Below are 21384 nucleotides of genomic sequence, written 5' to 3' on the forward strand. Positions count from 1 at the left end.
CTACCACTGGCTCACATCTTCTCTATGCCCATTGTGAGGGAGTGTGTGCCCCCCTAGAGGCCAGTTGCTAGAACCCCATGTTCAGGAACAGCATGCCCAGTGAGGTGGAGTTGCAGCCAGACCTTTCCGGCAGCAGAGCTACTGCTGCTTATTCGGAGGGGTGAGGCAGCAGTGAGATTGGGGCTGTCAAATGCACCAGTGGAGTCAGTCTGGCACTCTTACCTGGGCATCCATGCCCGCCTTGATATCACTGCTGCCTTGCTTGTCCCTCCTAGTAAGCACCAGTGACTACACAGCCAAGAAGGTATTGCTATGGCTCCATCCCGCTGGGTGAGCTGCCTCTGCCAATGTGAAGTCAAATGAGCTTTGACCTTGAACCTTGAAGTTTTGGGGTAGGAACATGTCAACAGAAAGATGAGACTCAAGAGCCCACTCCCAGCAGTTGAATTTCTCCCCAGGTTTCCTTCCTTGAACCCACTGTGGGCTATATGTCCTTTACTATCTCTGTAGATTCTGGAGTTTTCCTGATCTCTCACAATCAGCTGATGCTTACTGTCTCATTCAAATCTTCTTGTGGGTGTTTGGGGCCAATTCTTCTGCTCACCAATAGTGTTTGGGGGTGTTTAGTGCAGCTTGAAACTGTTTTGGCCTCAGTTCCAAGCCTCTGTGTTCTCTCTTCTGTTCTTTGCCATTTTTATATAGTTCAGCCCAAAAGCCCTTACCTCTCGTATGATCTCCTGGATGATCTCCCTGTGTTCCCTATCTGTCATACTTAGCCCTGTGCTTTCTTCCTTCTTGAGAACATGATGGTGATGGCTTCAGGATGCTTGGCCTTAGCAGACATTTGAGACAGCAGGGGGAGGACGGGAACGGTCTATTTCACTCCGCAACACCCTCCTTGGTGTGCCAAGCTCAAGAGGCAGTGGTGAGGGTCCATTCTTCCTAAAGAAACCTCATTCAGGAGAGCAAAACTGCACTGGGCCATCTGTCTCTTAACACTTCTTCTTACATGCTCATTTTGATACCTGGCAGATGCCTGTCAATAGGCTACTTGTGAGGCACATACGTGGCCCAGTGCAGGATCCCTGAAGCTAGGAAAAGATGAGCGATGGAGGGGTTACATCAAGAAAGGTGCAGATGGCTTCTGGGTCCCATGAGAGGAGTTGCTGCATACTCTGGCCATATATGGGCTGAAGCTTGCATAACAGTTTGGCTTATTAAGGGGAGGAATTCAAGTCTGGCCTGAAGGCATTTAACTGGGAAGGTGCATGACCTCTGGGAGGGAGCCAGGCCTGTGCCTGCTTGCTGCTCCATGTGATTTCCTTTTTTGTTCCAGATGTGCATGAATTACTCCAAGCAGTTCACCCATTTAGGAAACATCACAGAAACTACCAAGTAAGTGTGCCAGTAATTTAACAAATATGCTTCCCTTCCTGACTGCCCTCTCCCTGTGTGCTGCTATATGTATGGCTGAGGTTGGCCAGAAATGCCCTCTTTGTGCCAGGTGTGCCTTTAGTTCTTCTGCAGCTTGGTAAGACAAGTCATTGAATAGGCTCACTTGTGTTTACAAGAAGCCAAAGGATTTCCAAAGCAAATGATAATACATCAAAGAGAAAAATTAAAGGTAATAGTGAGTCATTAGTTGTTTGCAACAGAGAGTCTTTCAAAATGGCCACGACCAAGAGAGGCCACCGCTTAGTGGGAAAGCACCTGCTCTGCATGCAGCCCCAGGTTTAGGCCCCAACATCTCCAGGTAGGGCTGGGAAAAGCTCCTGTCTGAAACTCTGGAGAGCCACTGCCAGTCTGTGGAGATATTTGTAAGCTAAATGGACCAAGGAAACTTCCTATGTCCCTGAGTCATAAAAAGAAACTGGAAATTGAGAAGGTCATTTCACTGGTGGTGTCTAGATACCAGCAATCTGCCAGATTTTGTGGGTTTCAGATCTTCTTAGCCTCTGAAGGATGATAATGAGGCTGAAGCTGAGGGATAGCAATTTTCTCATTCTCATCATAAGAACATAAGAACATAAGAAGAGCCTGCTGGATCAGGCCAGTGGCCCATCTAGTCCAGCATCCTGTTCTCACAGTGGCCAACCAGGTGCCTGGGGGAAGCCCGCAAGCAGGACCCGAGTGCAAGAACACTCTCCCCTCCTGAGGCTTCTGGCAACTGGTTTTCAGAAGCATGCTGCCTCTGACTAGGGTGGCAGAGCACAGCCATCATGGCTAGTAGCCATTGATAGCCCTGTCCTCCATGAATTTGTCTAATCTTCTTTTAAAGCCATCCAAGCGGGTGGCCATTACTGCATCTTGTGGGAGTAAATTCCATCGTTTATGCGCTGAGTAAAGAAGTACTTCCTTTTGTCTGTCCTGAATCTTCCAACGTTCAGCTTCTTTGAATGTCCGCGAGTTCTAGTATTATGAGAGAGGGAGAAGAACTTTTCTCTATCCACTTTTTCAATGCCATGCATAATTTTATACACTTCTATCATGTCTCCTCTGACCCGCCTTTTCTCTAAACTAAAAAGCCCCAATGCTGCAACCTTTCCTCGTAAGGGAGTCGCTCCATCCCCTTGATCATTCTGGTTGCCCTCTTCTGAACCTTTTCCAACTCTATAATATCCTTTTTGAGATGCGACCAGAACTGTACACAGTATTCCAAATGCAGCTGCACCATAGATTTATACAACGGCATTATGATATCGGCTGTTTTATTTTCCATACCTTTCCTAGCATGGAATTTGCCTTTTTCACATCTGCTGCACAGTGGGTCGACATTTTCATCGTGCTGTCCACTACAACCCCGAGGTCTCTCTCCTGGTCTGTCACCGCCAGTTCAGACCCCATGAGCATATATGTGAAATTAAGATTTTTTGCTCCAATATGCATAATTTTCAATACCTTTCCTAATTATCGCTAGCATGGAATTTGCCTTTTTCACAGCTGCCGCACACTGGGTCGACATTTTCATCGTGCTGTCCGCTACAACCCCGAGGTCTTTCTCCTGGTCGGTCACCGCCAGTTCAGACCCCATGAGCGTATATGTGAAATTCAGATTTTTTGCTCCAATATGCATAATTTTACACTTGTTTATATTGAATTGCATTTGCCATTTTTCCACCCATTCACTCAGTTTGGAGAGGTCTTTTTGGAGCTCTTCGCAATCCCTTTTTGTTTTAACAACCCTGAACAATTTAGTGTCATCAGCAAACTTGGCCACTTCACTGCTCGCTCCTAATTCTAGGTCATTAATGAACAAGTTGAAAAGTACAGGTCCCAATACCGATCCTTGAGGGACTCCACTTTCTACAGCCCTCCATTGGGAGAACTGTCCGTTTATTCCTACTCTCTGCTTTCTGCTTCTTAACCAATTCCTTATCCACAAGAGGACCTCTCCTCTTATTCCATGACTGCTAAGCTTCCTCAGAAGTCTTTGGTGAGGTACCTAGTTAAAAGCTTTTTGAAAGTCTAAGTACACTATGTCCACTGGATCACCTCTATCTATATGCTTGTTGACGCTCTCAAAGAATTCTAATAGGTTACTGAGACAGGACTTTCCTTTGCAGAAGCCATGCTGGCTCTGCTTCAGCAAAGCTTGTTCTTCTGTGTGCTTAGTTAATCTAGCTTTAATAATACTTTCTACCAGTTTTCCAGGGACAGAAGTTAAGCTAACTGGCCTGTAATTTCCGGGATCCCCTTTGGATCCCCTTTTGAATATCAGCGTTACATTTGCCACTTTCCAGTCCTCAGGCACGGAGGAGGACCTGAGGGACAAGTTACATATTTTAGTTAGCAGATCAGCAATTTCACCTTTGAGTTCTTTGAGAACTCTCGGGTGGATGCCATCCGGGCCCGGTGATTTGTCAGTTTTTATATTGTCCATTAAGCCTAGAACTTCCTCTCTCGTTACCACTATTTGTCTCAGTTCCTCAGAATCCCTTCCTGCAAATGTTAGTTCAGGTTCAGGGATCTGCCCTATATCTTCCACTGTGAAGACAGATGCAAAGAATTCATTTAGCTTCTCTGCAATCTCCTTATCGTTCTTTAGTACACCTTTGACTCCCTTATCATCCAAGGGTCCAATCGCCTCCCTAGATGGTCTCCTGCTTTGAATGTATTTATAGAATTTTTTGTTGTTGGTTTTTATGTTCTTAGCAATGTGCTCCTCAAATTCTTTTTTAGCATCCCTTATTGTCTTCTTGCATTTCTTTTGCCAGAGTTTGTGTTCTTTTTTATTTTCTTCATTCAGACAAGACTTCCATTTTCTGAAGGAAGACTTTTTGCCTCTAAGAGCTTCCTTGACTTTGCTCGTTAACCATGCTGGCATCTTCTTGGCCCTGGCGGTACCTTTTCTGATCTGCGGTATGCACTCCAGTTGAGCTTCTAATATAGTGTTTTTAAACAACTTCCAAGCATTTTTGAGTGATGTGACCCTCTGGACTTCGTTTTTCAGCTTTCTTTTTACCAATCCCCTCATTTTTGTGAAGTTTCCTCTTTTGAAGTCAAATGTGACCGTGTTGGATTTTCTTGGCAATTGGCCAGTTACATGTATGTTTAATTTAATAGCACTGTGGTCACTGCTCCCAATCGGTTCGACAACACTTACATCTCGCACCAGGTCCCGGTCCCCACTGAGGATTAAGTCCAGGGTTGCCATCTCTCTGGTCGGTTCCATGACCAACTGGTCTAGGGAGAATAGTCATTTAGAATATCTAGAAATTTTGCTTCTTTGTCATGACTGGAACACATATGCGGCCAGTCTATGTCTGGGTATTTGAAGTCACCCATTACTACCACATTTCCTAGTTTGGATGCTTCCTCAATTTCATATCTCATCTCCAGGTCTCCCTGAGCATTTTGATCAGGGGGACGATAGATCGTTCCCAGTATTAAGTCCCTCCTGGGGCACGGTATCACCACCCACAACGATTCTGTGGAGGAGTCCGCCTCTTTTGGGGTTTCGAGCTTGCTGGATTCAATGCCTTCTTTCACGTATAGAGCGACTCCGCCACCAATACGTCCTTCCCTGTCCTTCCAATATAGTTTATATCCAGGGATAACCGTATCCCACTGGTTTTCTCCATTCCACCAGGTCTCCGTTATGCTCACTATATCAATGCTCTTCTCTAAGACCAAGCACTCCAGTTCTCCCATCTTGGTTCGGAGGCTCCTAGCATTAGCGTACAGGCACTTGTAAGCAGTGTCTCTCTTCAAGTGTCTTTGGCACTTGTGGTTAGGCCTGTGGTAATTTTGCTCTTCTGAATTTATATCCTGTGCCCCTGCTCTCACAATGCCTACTTCTAGGCCTACCCCTTTTAAAATTTCATCATTTCTTTGGTCTTTATCCCAGGGGGGAGGTTTATTCTGAACCGGACCTTCCTCAGCTCCTGTCGGGTTTCCCCCCTCAGTCAGTTTAAAAGCTGCTCTGCCACCTTTTTAATTTGAAGTGCCAGCAGTCTGGTTCCATTCTGGTTCAAGTGGGCCCATCCCTTTTGTACAGGCCCGGCTTGTCCCAAAATGTTCCCCAGTGCCTAATGAATCCAAACCCTTCCACCCGACACCATCGTCTCATCCACGCATTGAGACTGCAAAGCTGTGCCTGTCTGGCTGGTCCTGCGCGTGGAACCGGTAGCATTTCAGAGAAAGCCACCTTGGAGGTCCTGGCTTTCAGCATCCTACCTAGCAACCTAAATTTTGCTTCCAGGACCTCACGGCTGCATTTCCCCATGTCATTGGTGCCAACTTCCACCACGAACACTGACTCCTCCCCAGCACTGTCTACCATCTGTCTTAGTAACCATCCTTTTCCCTCTCTCTTGCTTTCATCTGTAGTTCTGTATCAGTTATATCCTTGTTGAGAGTCCAGGAGAAAATCTGGGCTCCTAATTAGTCCCTCGCAGCTCCCCCTTTTACATCGAGAAGTAGCAGATAAATGAGACAGTGGCCTAGTTGCATGAAATGCCAAGCCAAACCATGGCTTAGTGTGAATGAGCAAACATGCAGGTTCTAAGAGAGAAGACTGTGGCCACTTTGCCTCTCCTCTAGTCCTGCTGCTGCCATGCTGCTGTGAGCTAAACCATGGTTTGGCTTAGTGTTGCATCCAACCCCGGGCTTGTGGTTTATCTCCCCCGGACAAACCACTAATGGTGATCCACAGAACAAATCTTGCTTACAACTCATGACTTGTCTGGCAAAATACACCACAAACCTGAGTTCAGACATAATCCTAAGTCAAACTATGGTTTAGCTCGTAGCAGTGGCAGGAGCAGAGAAGGAGCAAAGTGACTGTGTTCTTCTTTTCAGCAACCTGATCATTTGCACTAAGACATGAATTGGCTTAGCACTGTAAGAGATGGGCCACGAGCTCCCCCCCATCTATTCTTGAGCCAAGGACAATCCTGAAGGCTCCAAGTGATTACTTTTTGCTGTGGGGAAGAGGGAGCATCCAGCCCACACCTGTCCCTCTCTGGGGAGCAGGGCACCTTGCTTTCCTCAGTCAAATCTCACTGATACCCATATGTAGCATGAAGCCAAATGGTCTAGGCATGTGAGGGGGAATCACCCCTTTGAGTCTGGCACAAATGCACACAGGAGCCCCAACAGCTAATTTTAAGGTTTATTAAAAGAAGGTTTAAGCAGGCAGACAGGAAAAGACACATGAAAGAAAACAGGAAACCTTTTCAATTCTGTGTATCCTAAAGTAGCTACTTACAGACGTCACTTAGCATCTTGGTTGTTCAGAAAGATGGTGAGGAATGACAGAATGTTGGTAACATTCTGGCTTTTAAGGGCTCTAGACTCAGGTGGACTCATATTGACAGGCGGCTTTTAAGGAGCCACTCACAAGATAGGCATGTACTTCAGGAAAGAGCACTTCACCCCTTTTGGGAAGTTGGCAGGTGGGTTGTCACAGTGTTAACCACTGCTGGATTTGCCAACCTCTCCTGCAAGACAAGCTGGTGTAACAGACAGAAGTCGACCTCTCCACCTGGACATGATAGAGGACTAGACAATCCCTGGACAATCTGAAAGTGACAGGCTGGGGTAGGACAATTAGTAGGACAAGATTTCACTCTTTATATTTAAGGTTATAGTTGTTTCTTCTATAAGGAAATGTAGGATAAGATATCTACCACATGCTTCTCCTCTTAAGATCCATTTCCATGCATCACTTTTATAGAACATGTTCGCTCACACATTTATTACATTGCTCAAATCATGGTGTAATTTGTTTTTGCCACTGCCTAATGAAATCCATAACCAGAGATGATGCAAAGCTTGCTCTTTTGCATGGAATGTTCCATTTTTTCTGACCCTATTCTCAGAACATTGCTAGCTTGTTCCCAGATATCTATGTGATCTGCCAGTTAGTTATGGTTGGAGGGCTTCCAGTTTTGGCTATTTTCTAATAATACTGCTTCTGTTTGCTAGCATCCAAGTTAACTCTTTTACACTGGATTCTTTGGACTGTTGCTTAAACAAGAGCCCAGTTCCTGCTGAAGTCTCACTGGCTATAGCTTTCCAGCACAGCCTGCCTACTACTTCAGACATACCGACCCACTTCTTTTATAGCTCAAAGTCATCCACAATGTGCTAAGCTAAAGATTTATAAATCAGAACCAGAAAGAGTAGATAGAGGGATTCCCCCTCCTCTCTCATAGTACAGAGCTTAGGGTCAAACAATGAAACATTTCTTCACACTATACGTGATTAGTGTGGGATTTTGGTTAACGTGGCTGACAGCAGCGGAGGCTGGCTGACTGGTTGGGCTGGGCTCAGCAGCATGGGGAAGTCTCTGTGTGTTGCCTGGATGCATGTGTTGGGGAGGAAAGGGGTCCCAGCACCCATTGCTGCTTCTGATAGGTTAGCCTAACCACTGCAGGAGGGAGGATTGTTAAAGGATTTTTTAAAAGGATTTTTAAAATCCAAAACAGGGCAAGCCAAGGTTTATTGCTGGGGTGGAATCCTCCATGGTCTGAAATGGCAGACTGCCCATGCTCTCTGCAGCTCCTGACAATCTCACAAGACATCCAGGTGTCCCTTGTGCAAGAGCCAGCGCTGAGGCTCCTTTTCCTCATAGAATCATAGAGTTGGAAGGGGCCTGTAAGGCCATTGAGTCCAACCCCCTGCTCAGTGCAGGAATCCAAATTAAAGCATACCTGATAGGTGCCTCTCCAGCTGTGTCTTGAAGGCCTCCAGTGTTGGAGAGCCCACCACCTCCCTAGGGAATTGGTTCCATTGTCGTACCGTTCTACTGGTTAGGAAACTTTTCCTGATATTCAATCAAAATCTGGCTTCCTGCAGCTTGAGCCCATTATTCCATGCCCTGCACTCTGGGATGATCGAGAAGAGATCCTGGCCCTCCTCTGTGTAGCAACCTTTCAAGTACTTGAACAGTGCTATCATCTCCCCTCAGTCTTTTCTTTTCAAGGCTAAACATGCCCAGTTCTTTCAGTCTCTCCTCATAGGGCTTGGTTTCCAGTCTCCTGAATGCTCCACAACTTTTACTCCTCTTCCTCCTACAGTTTTAGATATTGGGTCCCATCTGTGTTGTTATTGCCCTCCTCTAAACCTATTCCAGGATGTCTGCATCCTTCTTAAAGTGCGGTGTCCAGAACTGGAGGCAGGATTAAAGATAAGACCTAACCAGTGCCGAATAGAAGGAAACTAATACTTCACGCAATTTGGAAACTATACTTCTGTTAATGCAGCCTAAAATAGCATTTGCCTCTTTTGCAGCCACATTGCACTGTTGGCTCATATTCAGTTTGTGATCAACTATAATCCCAAGATCCTTCTCGCATGTGGTATTGCTGAGCCAAGTATCTTCCCATCTGACCAATGCCAGCACATGCCTATTGCCTCATGTATAAGACAGCCAGACCTGTACTGAGGGCAGCTCACCTGAACTCAGTTGTCCTGAGACAGTTAGTACATCCATAAGTGTCTGGATCTCTTGATATGTGACGCTTTGTTCTGAGTAAGCATCTCATCTATACCCTGTGAGTTCAAGCAAAGGTAATGGGATGGCTGCTCTGCTGCAGTTGGAGCAGTCTGTGCCTATGATGTAACCCACACAATGGTGCACACAAACCACTGTGTCCATCAGCAGTTAATGGGCCAACCACTTTATATTATTATTATTAAATTTATTTATACCCCACCTTTCGGCCAAATGCCCTCAAGGCGGCTTACAAAGAGAAATAAACACAAGTATAAAAATACATCAATAAAAGCAATACAATTTACAAAAGTTAAACTAAATAACAAATAACATTATTAAGGGGAAAAAAGTCCTCTTTGTTCTATGCCAGCCTCACAAGGGTCTGTCCTGTCCTTGTGACCCTCCAGCAAGAGTTTGTTGCCACTTTCCAAAGTGGGTGATGTTGACTTGGCATTTGGACTGCTTGGCCATGGAGCACCCACTTGCCCAGGATGTATTCCACGTTGTTGTGCACTGTGTTGTCGTCACGCCCCTGGTATGGAACGTGACCTTGAAAGCATATCTCTTCGCTCTGGGCTCACTCCTTGGCGGCAGCGGCTTCCCCTCTGGCTACGGCTCCTTCTCTGCCTCCCCCCACCCAGCGGCAGCGGCTTGAGCAGGCCCGGCGTGGGCCTCAAGGGCCTCGCAGAACTGCTTGAGGCTGACGGCGTGCTCCCTGCGGTCCAGGCAGGCCTCCAGCCAGTGCACCAGGGTGGCATGATGCTGGGAGAGGAGCGGCTCGGCCAGGGGTGCTTCGCGCAGGCAGGCCACCGCCTCCTCCCGCAACCTGGCCTGGCCCAGCAGCACTGGTGCCAGAGGCAGCAGCAGCGGCGGCGGTGACATCATGGTATTATCAGGCCTTCCAGCAGTAGGAGTTTATATGTTTGCACTTGTTCAGAAGTATGGCCCAAGATAATTTGTTTAAACTCCATGGATTAGCCAGTAAAGTAAGACATCTATATTTGATCTTCCCCTCTCCAGGTTTGAGAAGATTGCTGAGGACTGCAAAAAGAACATGGAGATCCTAAAGCAAGCCCACACCAAGGGGTTTCCACTGCCCAAATACCATTATGAGCAACGGACTTTCAGCGTGATCAAGTGCGTGGGCCATCATCTTGCAGTGGAGGTTGCCGTTTGTCCCTGTTAGATGTCAAAGGCTTTTTAGTCCTCCTTCCTAGCTGTTGGTCAGAGGGAAGTGCTTCAGCCTTTACCTTTGTAGAGGAGTAGTTTCTGTCAGTCACAATGATATTAAGGATTTTTAACAAATCCAAAATAGGGCAAACCAAGATTTATTTAAAGGACCCTGATATGTTTCAAGCCTTAGCTCTTCCTCAAGGCAATAGTTTTATTCAAAGACATGTGAAGCCTTTCAGAGTGTTCTTTTTGGAATGAAGGACTCTTGGGGGGCGTGTGTGGAGGAAGACCCTGGGCAGTTCACTGACAGCACTTTGGTTGAAGTTGGACAAAGGTTTTGCCTACAGTTTCATTAGCAAGGAAAAGACAAATGCTTTCCAACTCTTCTGTGTACATGTAGCACACACGTCGATTCCATACACTGTTGCTTTTCTCTTTGGGTTTTGTATGTAATGCTGTAACTATGCCTAAACAAACATGTATCCTGACTCTTAACTACTGGTCTATATCTAGAACTGGCAGTGGTTTCCAAATAACACCTGCAGATGTTACTACCCAAGCACTCTGGCCCACCATTCAGAATTTGGTGCCTGTGTCAAATAATGATCCTTTGTTGATATTGTCTGAAACTTTGTTTTTGTCCCTCTCCCCATTCCTTCAGGATTTTCCCAGAATTGAACAGCAATGACATGGTTCTTTCTATAGTGAAAGGAATCAACCTGCCAGCTCCTCCAGGTAACACTGGAAATAGTTTCTGCTTCTGAAAATGGGGGGGGGAGAGGGAGGGAGTTGCCGTGCCTGTTGCTACCGTTATTTTAAGTTGGCCAGAAACAGTTGGTCTAGGCCAGAGGTCGGGAGTCTGTGGCCCTCCAGATGTTGCTGACCTACAACTCCCTTCATCCCTGGCTATTGCCCATGCTGGCTAAGACAGATGGGAGCTGGAGTCCAGCAACTTCTAGAGGGCCAGAGTTTCCCCAGCTTCAGTCTAGAGGCAGAAATGGAGGACAGGAAAAGGCTAACTGCTTGCTAGAACAGATTTGGTGGAAAGTTCCCAAAGTCGTTGATTGTTGTTTTGTCAGGAGAAGAAAACTAATGTCTTCATCTTCTCACATTTATGTCTCCTGGCAGTTTAAATTATGTAAAGTATTATGCCAGTGGAGCCTTCTTGTTCAGAGTGGTTTACTTTTGAACAATTTACTAGATGAAGGGAACAAAGAACAGGCAGAAGGCTATTGCCCTTATACCCTATTTGTGATTCTATCTCAGGGTGGTTGTTGCTGGACTACAACTCCCATCATCCCTGGCCATTGGCCACACTGGCTGGGGCTGATGGGAGTTGGAGTTGAACAACATTTGGACTCCGCAGGTTCCCCAGTCTGGTCTGTCTATTCTGTAGAATGCTCCACAACTTTTATCCCTCTTCCTCCTACAGTTTTAGATATTGGGTCCCATGTGTGTTGCTGAGGGAGGCAGAAGGCAATTTTTAGTGAGCAATGTTAATCCTAAGCATTATTACATTGGCCTATCCTTGGAGAAGGAAAAAGTAGCTGTCTGACATGGTTTGGCAGAGTGGCAGACAAAATCCAAGATTGTACCTCTGTTGTTGTCCTCCTCCAGCATGGCTCACTTGAACAATTTGTTTTATTTATTTGTTCACTTTATACTCCACCTTTCTTTCCTAATGGAAACTCAAGGCATCAAATAAATAATGAAATGAACAGTAAAACTCATAAAAAGTGATGGGATTCTGCTGGCTCTGCTCTGTTGCCTGATTGCAATTGCAGTAGCCATTAGACACACTGCTAGAAAAAGTATCCTGTTATACTGATTTGCAAGCAAATCCCTTGCAAGTGTGTTCCCAAGCAAATTGTTATGTGATAACTTAAATATTTTAAAAGTAATTTAGGTATTTGCTGTCTGGGGAAGAACATGTCTGGAAAGGGAAGATTGGAAGAAAAGTTTTGCTACAGAAGCAAAGAGCCTATGTGGCTTTTTGAGGTGGGAGGGAGGGCAGGAAAAATGTATAGCGAGAGAAGGATTTGCTGCTGCTGTATGAACCAGACAGGACGGATGGACTGACGAGATGAGTATCATAATCTATTAAAGAAGTATGCACTTTTCCCCCTCCTTGGTCTGGGAAACTGGCCATGTAGAGTACACAGTTCTCATCATTTTTGCAATCAGCTTTGTAAGTGGTGCGTTTGGCAGGGTGACAATGAAGGGATAGAGCATGCTTCTTAAGTACTTTGAGTCCCCAAAATAGGTGTGAGTGCAGCTGGGGGAGGAGTGCTTCCTCCCTTCCTCATCTACTCCTTTCCCTTCTGCAGAATTCCTACCTTTCTCTCCTCTGTGTGATTTGCTTTCAAATACTGACTTTGAGAGAGAATCCCTGAATTCTGTTGAAGCATTTTCCCCACACACACCTTTTTTCATTTTACAACCTATGTAACACAACACAAAATTACAAAGGTGGTTTCTGAGGATAGTTCTTTAAATTATCGTTTTTTAGGGTCTCTTCCAACAAGTATTGCCGATGACCCCGTTGCCACACATGCTAACGTCTAGAGCACTGCAGGCTGAGGCAGTCATGTGAAGGCTAGAACTGCACGAGACTGTGGAGGGAGCTGATTCTGCAGGCACTCCAAGAGCAGCGTACAAACAGCCAATCTGAGCTGGTTTCTCTGTGGAGCATCAGCCTTCTGGTGCAGCTAGTAGCATTTGGGGCCTTAAGTCCCTACTTGTTTGTAACAGCAGCTCTCACGGTGGAAGTGCTCCTGAGAACAGCTACTCGTTGTGCTCTAGCTTTTAGGTTTTTAATCTAAAAGGTTGTCTGACTCTTTGGCCCTCTTCTTTCCGTCTTTCTTTGCCAGGCATGTCTCCGAATGACCTTGATGCCTTTGTGCGCTTCGAGTTCCCCTACCCCAATGCGGTGAGTTTGAGCTGCTTCTTCTGTTACTTCGTTTTTTCTGTGGAAAGCAGCCAGCCAGCCAGCATGTCTTCTTCATCTGTATATGCAGTGAAGGATACCTACTTTACAACCAGCTGCATGTAATATACGTGTAGAAAAAGTGTAATGTGTGAAGCTGCTGCTGCGGTGGCGGCGGCAGCGATTGCTGCTTTGTAATGCTCCATGTCAGCTCTCAGGTGGAGGTCTGGTTCTTACTGTCTCTTTTGCATTTCTATATTTGCAGGACGAAGCTCAAAAAGACAAGACCAATGTGATCAAAAATTCCAACTCTCCTGGTAAATGTGTGTGTCTGAGCTTTAGGCCATGCCAGAAAGCGAGAGAGAGAAATGCAAGCTTGCTCTCCCAGCTTTAAGGCCAAACTGAATGCAGTACTAAGCATGGCACTTGGAAGCACGTCAGGGTTATGTTTCTTTTAAAAAATAGGTGTGGAGGGTCCTGGGCTTCACTGGGACTGCAGCATTCAAAGGAGAGGAGGTTTAACCTTTTCCTCCCCAGCTGCAATCCTGATGACACAAACCCATGGACACACACAGAGCTATTTATCAGGATCATGGCTAGGGAGGGAAAAATGAAACACACACACAATTACATTTTAAAAACTGGCGTGCCTCCAAGTGCCATGTGTAGTGTCACGTGTGGCTTGCCCCTCAGTTGCAGGAACAATCCCACACCTAGAATAGAGAGTGATGCTACAGTTTGAAAATCTGATAATGCTATGAAGCGCTGATAAATTGGGCAGACCCTTCCTTAATATAATTTAGTTCCATGGCTGGATCTGCCAACCCTTCCTCCCTTGCTTGCTTTCTGGGGCCCTCACGTGTCCCAGGAACCCAGCTGGCTGATCAGTGTTGGAAGTAAATGTTGCTGCCAGGACTGGGATGTGGCTTTCACTGAGAACAGCAAAGGAGGACAGACAGCTAGGAGGAGAGCAGGTGCGCATACACTTCTCTTGGCCCCGGAGAAGCTTATTTATTTATTTATTTATTGAATTGGTTAATCGCCTATCTGGCTGACCATCCAGCCACTCTAGGCGATGTACAAAGCAAAATGATACAAAAACAACATCTAAAAAACTAAACAATGAAATAACACCTAATGAGCATTAAAAATAACAGAATACAACCAAACAAAACAATAAGGACAAGGAATCTTCCATGATCTTCTTCTGATTTTCTTCTCCAGGTGACCTCAAGGTGACTCCAAGTGCGACGCTAAGTGCGCACTTAGCACTGGAGTTTGCGTGGCGCCGAGGTGCTGCCTCAGGCAGCCCCTCTTCTTTATATACCTGGAGCAGGGAAAACACAAGATGGCAGAGTTGTGGAGTAATTGGAGCAAGTGGCCACAGCTGCAACAGCATGCAGAGTCTCTCAAACACAGCATTCTTCCACACACACACGCTTGGCAGTCTGAAATGGCCTGCATATACTATAGCCAGCGTGGATTTTTCACATTCCGCAATGTTAAATTGAAAATACCCCCCATGCCATTCTGATGCTTCCCATAAGCTCATTTCAAAACAAAACCTTATGTAATTTATAGTCCTGAACTCAGAAACGCTTGCTTAACAACCCTCTCAATTTTCATGGCGATACACAAAAGAGTCAGAGAGAATCGAGAGTTCAAAGGCTAAAAAGAGAGAAAAAAACCCCAGAGCCTTTTTGGACTTTTTTCTCAGAGTTCTCATAATCTGTTGAAATTAATTAAAAATCAGCCATGTTCACAGAGTACCTGTAATTCTAATACTGACCTTGCCCCATACTCTGACCTTCATCTTTTGCAGTTTAAAAGTTAAAAAAAAATGCCTGGCTGATATTTAATTAATTTAAGAAATTTTGGCTGGAACCCTATGATAACGCGGGGCATGCTCAGTAAGAACGAACTGTCAGTGTTCTAAAAGCCAGACTCACAGCTGCTGGGCTTGGCTAATCAGGGGGCTACACCCACACCAGACTTTGATTTCATGTGAAACAGTCATGGCTTCTCTCAGAGAATCCTGGGAAGTGTGGTTTGTGAAGGGTGCTTCACTCCTGTTCCTCTGACAGAGCTCCAGTGGCCAGAGTGGTTAACAGTCAGCTGCTCTGAAGCTCAGTGAGGGGAACAGGGCGTCTCCTAGCAACTCTCAGCACCCTTCACTAATTACACTTCCCAGGATTCTTTGAGAGAAAAGCCATGACTGTCCAAAGTGAAATAAAGGCCTGGTGTGGATGTGGCCAGCGACAGCTTTGGTTTAAATTTGCGTGGGAGGCTACATGTGCCTGCTGTAGAATAAAAAGGTGGGGGAAATGCTGAAAAGCAATGATACTGTTCACAATGTTTTCCTTTTGGAAAGGAAAGGGTTTTCCCCTCTGCCCAGTGCCCACCCACCCACCCAATCTCCTCCCCTCCCCCGGGTCAGTGTTGGACTATGACCTGGGAGACCAGGGTTCGAATCCCCCACACAGCCATGAAGCTGACTGGGTGACTTTGGACTGCCTCTCAGCCTCAGAGGAAGGCAATGGTAAAACCACCTCTGAATACCATTTACCATGAAAACCCTATTCAAAGGGTCTCCATAAGTTCGGCTGACTTGAAGGCAGTCCATTTCCATTTTCAAACATGATTGCACAGAAATAAATCCCATTGAATTCAAAAAGTATGCAAATGATCAAACTAGGGTTGCCAGACCCAGCCTCCAAGAGGTCTTCTGTATCTTTAAAAGTTGTGTAGGGGGAAGGGAGAATTTCACCTTGTGGTTTTTCCCATTACAGTGTTGCAAGAAAACCTGTACCTGGCTGAATTTTCTCTTCTCTTAAAGATACAGAATCATTCTCAGGCCCTGAGTCTGGCAACCCTAGATCAAACCCACCTTCCCTTCTCCCTCCCCTTCCCCTCCCTCTTGTCCCTCCCCCTTGTCCCTCCCCCTCCCCATGGTTACCTAACTTAAGCATGATTGCACGGAAGTAAATACCAACTGAACTCCATAAGCATGCGAATGATCAAACCTGCCCTCCCTTCCCTCTTCCTTTGCCCCCCTCCAATATGCTCCTTCCACCTCCTCCTCCCCTATGGCCAGTTTTTCCAATCCTAACCATGATTGCAAAGGAGTAAATCCCATTGAACTCAATAAGCATGCAAATGATCAGACCTGCTTTCCCCTCCTTCCCTTCTCTCCCTTCCTCCTCCCCCCTCTTCCTTCTTCCTCCTCCCCTGCCCACTCCAGCCCCCCTCCCTCCCCCCAGTCAGTTTTACCTATCCTAAGCATAATTGCACAGGAGTAAATCGCACTGAACTCAATAAACATGCAAATCAAACCTGTCATTCTCCTCCACTACCCCTCCTTCCTGCTCCCTTCTCAGTCCTCCCCTCTGCCTTTCCTCCCCTCCCCTCCCCATCCCCTGTGGTCAGTTTCACCTATCATAAGCATGATTGCGGGGAAGTAAATCCCACTGAACTCAATAAGCATGCAAATGATCAATCCATTCTCAGCAAGCTTGAACAGGATCCCATTTCTTACCTCCCGGATTAAAAAGCAGGGAAATTTACTAATAGGCAAAAAAAACTTGTGGTTTAAGAATGTACCTATCACCCACAGATATTTCTATCAAACTTTAAAAAGCAGGGAAATTGGGTAGCAATAGTGATGCACCAGGGGAGCAGAAGACCTGACCTCCTCTCTGAGATATTGGACTGCTTTACAAATTGGTCAAAATGCAAACACCATTTGGGTTGGTCTTTCACAGTCCAATCCACTTCCTGTGTAGCTTGGAAGAATTTGATAACATGTGCCTCTGAGCATATGGTGAATGGTGGCAACACCGGCAATCAGCCCAAATAATAGAAAGAAGAAATGTGCTGTGCTGATCTTGTTTTAGCAGGGAGGAAGCAACATTATTAAGACAGTTGATATAGTTCAGATGGTCACTTTGAATATGTCTGATTTACTTTGCAATTTTAGTGAAGTTTTCTATAGGAAATCATTTTCTTTTGCTTTTGTTTCTATGAATATGTGAAGTACAGCAACACTTTGCAAAATTTATACTAAAAAAACTCCAAACATAATTGTGGAATAATGGCACTGACTTCTACAAAATAGTCTCCAGTGGACCTCAGAAGTGTCTCAATTTGCACAAGATAAAACAGTGGGAGGTGAAATATATTCTAGCAAAATTCTAGGTGTGCTCTATGTTTTTAATTGACCTTGCCCACCTTGCCTTAAATGAAGTGGTTTAAACATAGGCTGAAAACATGCATCCTCTTCTTTCCAACAGCTAGAGTCATTGCTGAAGTAGCAACATATTGTAATCAGTCTGATTTTACATCAAGCTGCAGTTTCAGATTCAACTGTTAATGCACCCAAAATAGAAATAGGACATAACCTCCAATTTGAAACACAAAAGGCTGTCTTCACCATCATATGACATTGACCAATAAAAAGGCTTTGAAATTAATAAAAATAAATTTGACACAGATTTCTAGGATGAATAATGAGAGAAATAATTTTTTCTAGTTTAGATTCTGTGTAGAAACATTAGTAACAGAGGAAAGAAGCAAAGTAAGAACACCAAGAAACATACAAAACTATAATTCTCCATCTTTGGAGATGGCAGATGTTGCCACCACTCACCATATGCTCAGAGGCACATGTTACCAAATTCTTCCAAGCTATGCAGCAAGTGGATTGGACTGTGAAAGACCACCCCAAATGGTGTTTGCATTTTGACAAATTTGTAGGGCAGTCCAATATCTCAGAGAGGAGTTCAGGTCTCCTGCTCCCCTGGTGCATTCACTATAGCTGCCCAATTTCCCTGCTTTTTAAAGTTTGATAGAAATATCTGTGGGCTATAGGTATGTTCTTAAACCACAAGGTTTTTTGCCTATTAGTGAATTACCAATTGAAGAGCTCTGAAGCTAGAGAGACTGCAAGACTTGGTAATAGCAAGCTGCAACATCAGAGGTGGCTCTTGAAAACTATTGGGCTTTTGCTCCATGGCTTCAATAATTATTGGGTCCTGTATTCAGGTGGAGAATATTATCTGTCCTTATGAAGAAGCTGCTTCTGTGGATAGGGCAGGTTAACTTGGGAAGGCTGTGATCAGGTTTGAAGGCAGAGGGTGATGCTGCTGAACTTGGTGCCAGTCGCTGAGTGATTTGGGGAGTATACTTCTGGCCCTATCACTACGATTGGGTTTGGGGGAATCTGGAAAAGCGTAAGTACAGCTGCCAGGCTTTGCCTGCTTGGCTCCTGCAGAATCTGCTGTCATTTTGGGGTATGAGGAGTGGTGGTGTCAGAAGTGCACAGCGGTTAGCCTTCTCAAAGTCAGTGCTGCTGGTGAGCCAGGGAACAAGTGGAATGTACCAAAACAGGGTCATATCGGGTATTCTTGTGCTGATGGATCACTATGGCCTGTACAGCCTGATCCTCCCAAGGTTTGCTTTTACCGGTGTATAAGTGTTGAGATGGGGTTAACCAACAGCTATCCCACTGTACTATCAACACAGCACCACCATGATGTTTCAGGAAGATAATCTAGCGTAAAATGCTTAGGAGTGGATTTGAGCCCTCCCAAGCGTTTGGAGGAAGAGGCCTTGAAGCAGACTGCAGTGATCCCTTCAGCAGTGCAAGGCTGTTCGTCTCAGTGATGATTGCTCTTGGCTCACATCTCACCCCAGCTAACTCCTGGTTTGCTATCTCCCTCTGCCAGAATTCCAAGAGAAGTTCAAGCTATTCATTAATCGGGGGCACCGTGGGCTGAAGAGAGCCATTCAGACAAAAGGCATCAAGTTCGAAGTCGTCCACAAAGGGTGAGTAGGATGCAAGTTTGAATGTTGTTGGCCAAAGCTGGTGGGAACCTCCTCTCTTAGTAGTCTCTTGCCTCCTATGGTCAAGACATGAATATTGATTGGAGGCAGGCAGTTCAAAGGGATGTCTGTGTGACCTGATGGCATTAGTCTGAGCATTTTCAACTCCAATGTGAAATTGCTGAGCTGTTAACTAAATCTGCAATATCTATTTTTAAAGTGCTATGTGGGGTAAGGAGAGTGTCTCAAGCAATCCCTACCCTTGCAGAAGACTAGTACGTGGTTGCAATAACCACCATTTCCCCTTTTGGAATTGGCTTGACAGAGGATTGTGCAGGCACACTTTCCTCGAAAGCTGCTGTTTGACCCCTGAAGGTGCTGCGACCCTAACATGGTCTTCATTCATGCCTCTCCCCTTTATTGACTTTTTCTTAAGAGAGAAAACTGGCAGATCCTCATTGTGTATTTTAGTATGTTTATTGTAATGTGTAGTTTGGCTCTTAGTATCTGTGAATGTGCTGAGATTGCACATTCTTCCAGGGCTATTTGCAGATGCACAAAAATGGAGAATGGAAGGATATTTAGCGGTCAAGGAAGGGTACTCACTGAAACAGGCTTCAGAGTGCTATCAAAAGAGTGTTAAAACAATTGAAACGAGGTGGATTCTATTCCACATGAGGTACAGCTTCTGTGTCTATTTTCTGTCATCGGGAGAAGGGAAGAAACATTAGTGATGGACACAGGATGTGAGACTGAGGAATGCTTATTATGGGAGGGGAAGAACTCATGTTGGAACATTGGCCCACATAGGAGAACATGCAGGCAACATATAGTCCAGATGCGTCTATGCCCAAAGCCATCACTAAGCTAGGAATACGTAATCAAACAATGAATAGTTTTACTACAGGGATGCTGGGGTGACTTTGCTTTAACCCTGCAATGGTCCACCTGACTGGGTTATTTTAAAAAGGCTAAGTGGTAATTTTATTGAAAGGAAACAAGTAGGACCAGAGTGAATCTTGGATTCTGAATGAGGTCTGTGGTTTCATAGTGCCATTTCTCTCCAGAGGGCTGTTTAAAACTGACCGTGTAGTTGGAACAGCACAACTGAAGCTGGAGACATTGGAGACAGCTTGCGAACTTCGAGAGATTTTGGAGGTAAGCCTGAATCCTTTTCCTTACTTTCATGCATTATATGAGCCCTCTAGAAGAAATGGGAGTGAAATCAGGCAAGCAGCTTTTGCTTTGAACTCAGTGATGCTCACAGGAAGAAAACGTATTTTCAAGACCTTGAGCTCAGCATATCTCAGGGAGAGCATCCCCACTGCATCAGGACATCAGGAGTGGCTGTATTTTGCCACCTTCTGTCCTGAAGTTAAATCTGCCTGGGCAAAGGCAGGGCCTTTTGTAGTTGTGGCACTTTATGCTATACAACTTTTTCTCCAGTTTAGCTTGCCAGTCCCTTTCCTTGTCTGCCTCCTCCTGGCAGGTCAAGGCTTTTTAAACAGAACTGATGATCAACCTTGCTGCTGTTGTTTTAGCTTTATTTTGGTTTTTGTCTGTATGATTTAGAATTCCAGAGACATTGCAGCAAAAACAAGAGACTTGTGGCATCTTAAAAACTAGCAAATTTATTAATAAATTTGTTGGACTTTACCTTGCTTAACATCACTTTGTGATTCTAAATCTTCTTGCAATTTAACTCTATATGCAGCTTTGGGCAATATGTTGGGAAAGTAGCCTGTACATGATTGTAAATAAATAACAGATCTGAATTAGGGACTAAACTAGCGCCAGCTCAGTCAGCCTTCCCATGTAACCTGAGAAAGCAGATTCTCCAGGCTTTGATTTACTACCTTATAGGGTAATGGAAATGACAGATATGCCAGTTTATCTCTCAGCTACTCTAGGGTTGGAAGAACAGGCTTAACTGTTCTGCATTGCAGGTTGTCTAATGTGAACTGATAGGGGGACACATACAGTGTCAGGTGGGGATGGGATGAGATTCAGTTTAGAGCTGTGTGGTTTCACACTGATTGGGTCTCTGCCTTATTTATCATTTCCTTTCTCTCGTGTTTCTTTTCTCTGCCTAGCTCTTGGATGGTCGACGACCCACAGGAGGCAAGTTAGAAGTAATAGTCCGTCTCAGAGAGCCACTGACTTCCCAGCAACTGGAGACAACAACAGAGAAGTGGCTGGTCATCGATCCCCTAACTATGCCGCCAGTAAGACCCAAGTGGTTCTGTGTGTTCCAGAGTCTTTTCACTAAGAGCAAATCTGATTTTTGGGACACCCTGCAAGCTTTTCTGAGAATGGCTTTGCATAGAGTTCTATCCCTTGTTTAGCAGCGGCTGGCAAGAATACTTAACCATATGAAATCTGTGATTAGTGCTCATCCTAGAGGGTATCCAGCCAATGGTGTCCCTTCAGTCACCTAATTTCTGTGGTTCCACTGTCTTTTTGAGAAATGAGTATCAGTTGGATTGCAAGAGACCAAACCTATGCTGGTTTCTTCAGAAATGGA

The 21384-nt window shown here is 45.2% G+C and overlaps 2 protein-coding genes across 7 annotated transcripts in view; one reads left to right on the top strand and one right to left on the bottom strand.

The window, feature by feature from the left end:
* The window catches only part of CC2D1A (coiled-coil and C2 domain containing 1A), an 80723-nt gene that overhangs the window by 47405 nt on the left and 11934 nt on the right, over positions 1–21384 (top strand). For all 6 annotated transcript variants that reach the window (XM_061613821.1, XM_061613820.1, XM_061613823.1 and 3 more), the window contains exons 17-24: positions 1337–1395; positions 9962–10078; positions 10776–10849; positions 12985–13043; positions 13306–13357; positions 18764–18863; positions 19928–20018; positions 20954–21085. In XM_061613821.1, coding sequence (XP_061469805.1) covers positions 1337–1395; positions 9962–10078; positions 10776–10849; positions 12985–13043; positions 13306–13357; positions 18764–18863; positions 19928–20018; positions 20954–21085 — 684 coding nt within the window. The remainder of the gene's footprint in view (positions 1–1336; positions 1396–9961; positions 10079–10775; positions 10850–12984; positions 13044–13305; positions 13358–18763; positions 18864–19927; positions 20019–20953; positions 21086–21384) is intronic.
* Positions 14124–21384, bottom strand: part of PODNL1 (podocan like 1) — a 36076-nt gene continuing 28815 nt past the window's right edge. Inside the window, exon 12 of the mRNA XM_061613854.1 lies at positions 14124–14367. The gene's annotated coding sequence lies outside the window, so the exon portion shown is untranslated. The remainder of the gene's footprint in view (positions 14368–21384) is intronic.

This window comes from Rhineura floridana, chromosome 3 (genome assembly GCF_030035675.1).
Source record: "Rhineura floridana isolate rRhiFlo1 chromosome 3, rRhiFlo1.hap2, whole genome shotgun sequence".
Taxonomy (NCBI): domain Eukaryota; kingdom Metazoa; phylum Chordata; class Lepidosauria; order Squamata; family Rhineuridae; genus Rhineura; species Rhineura floridana.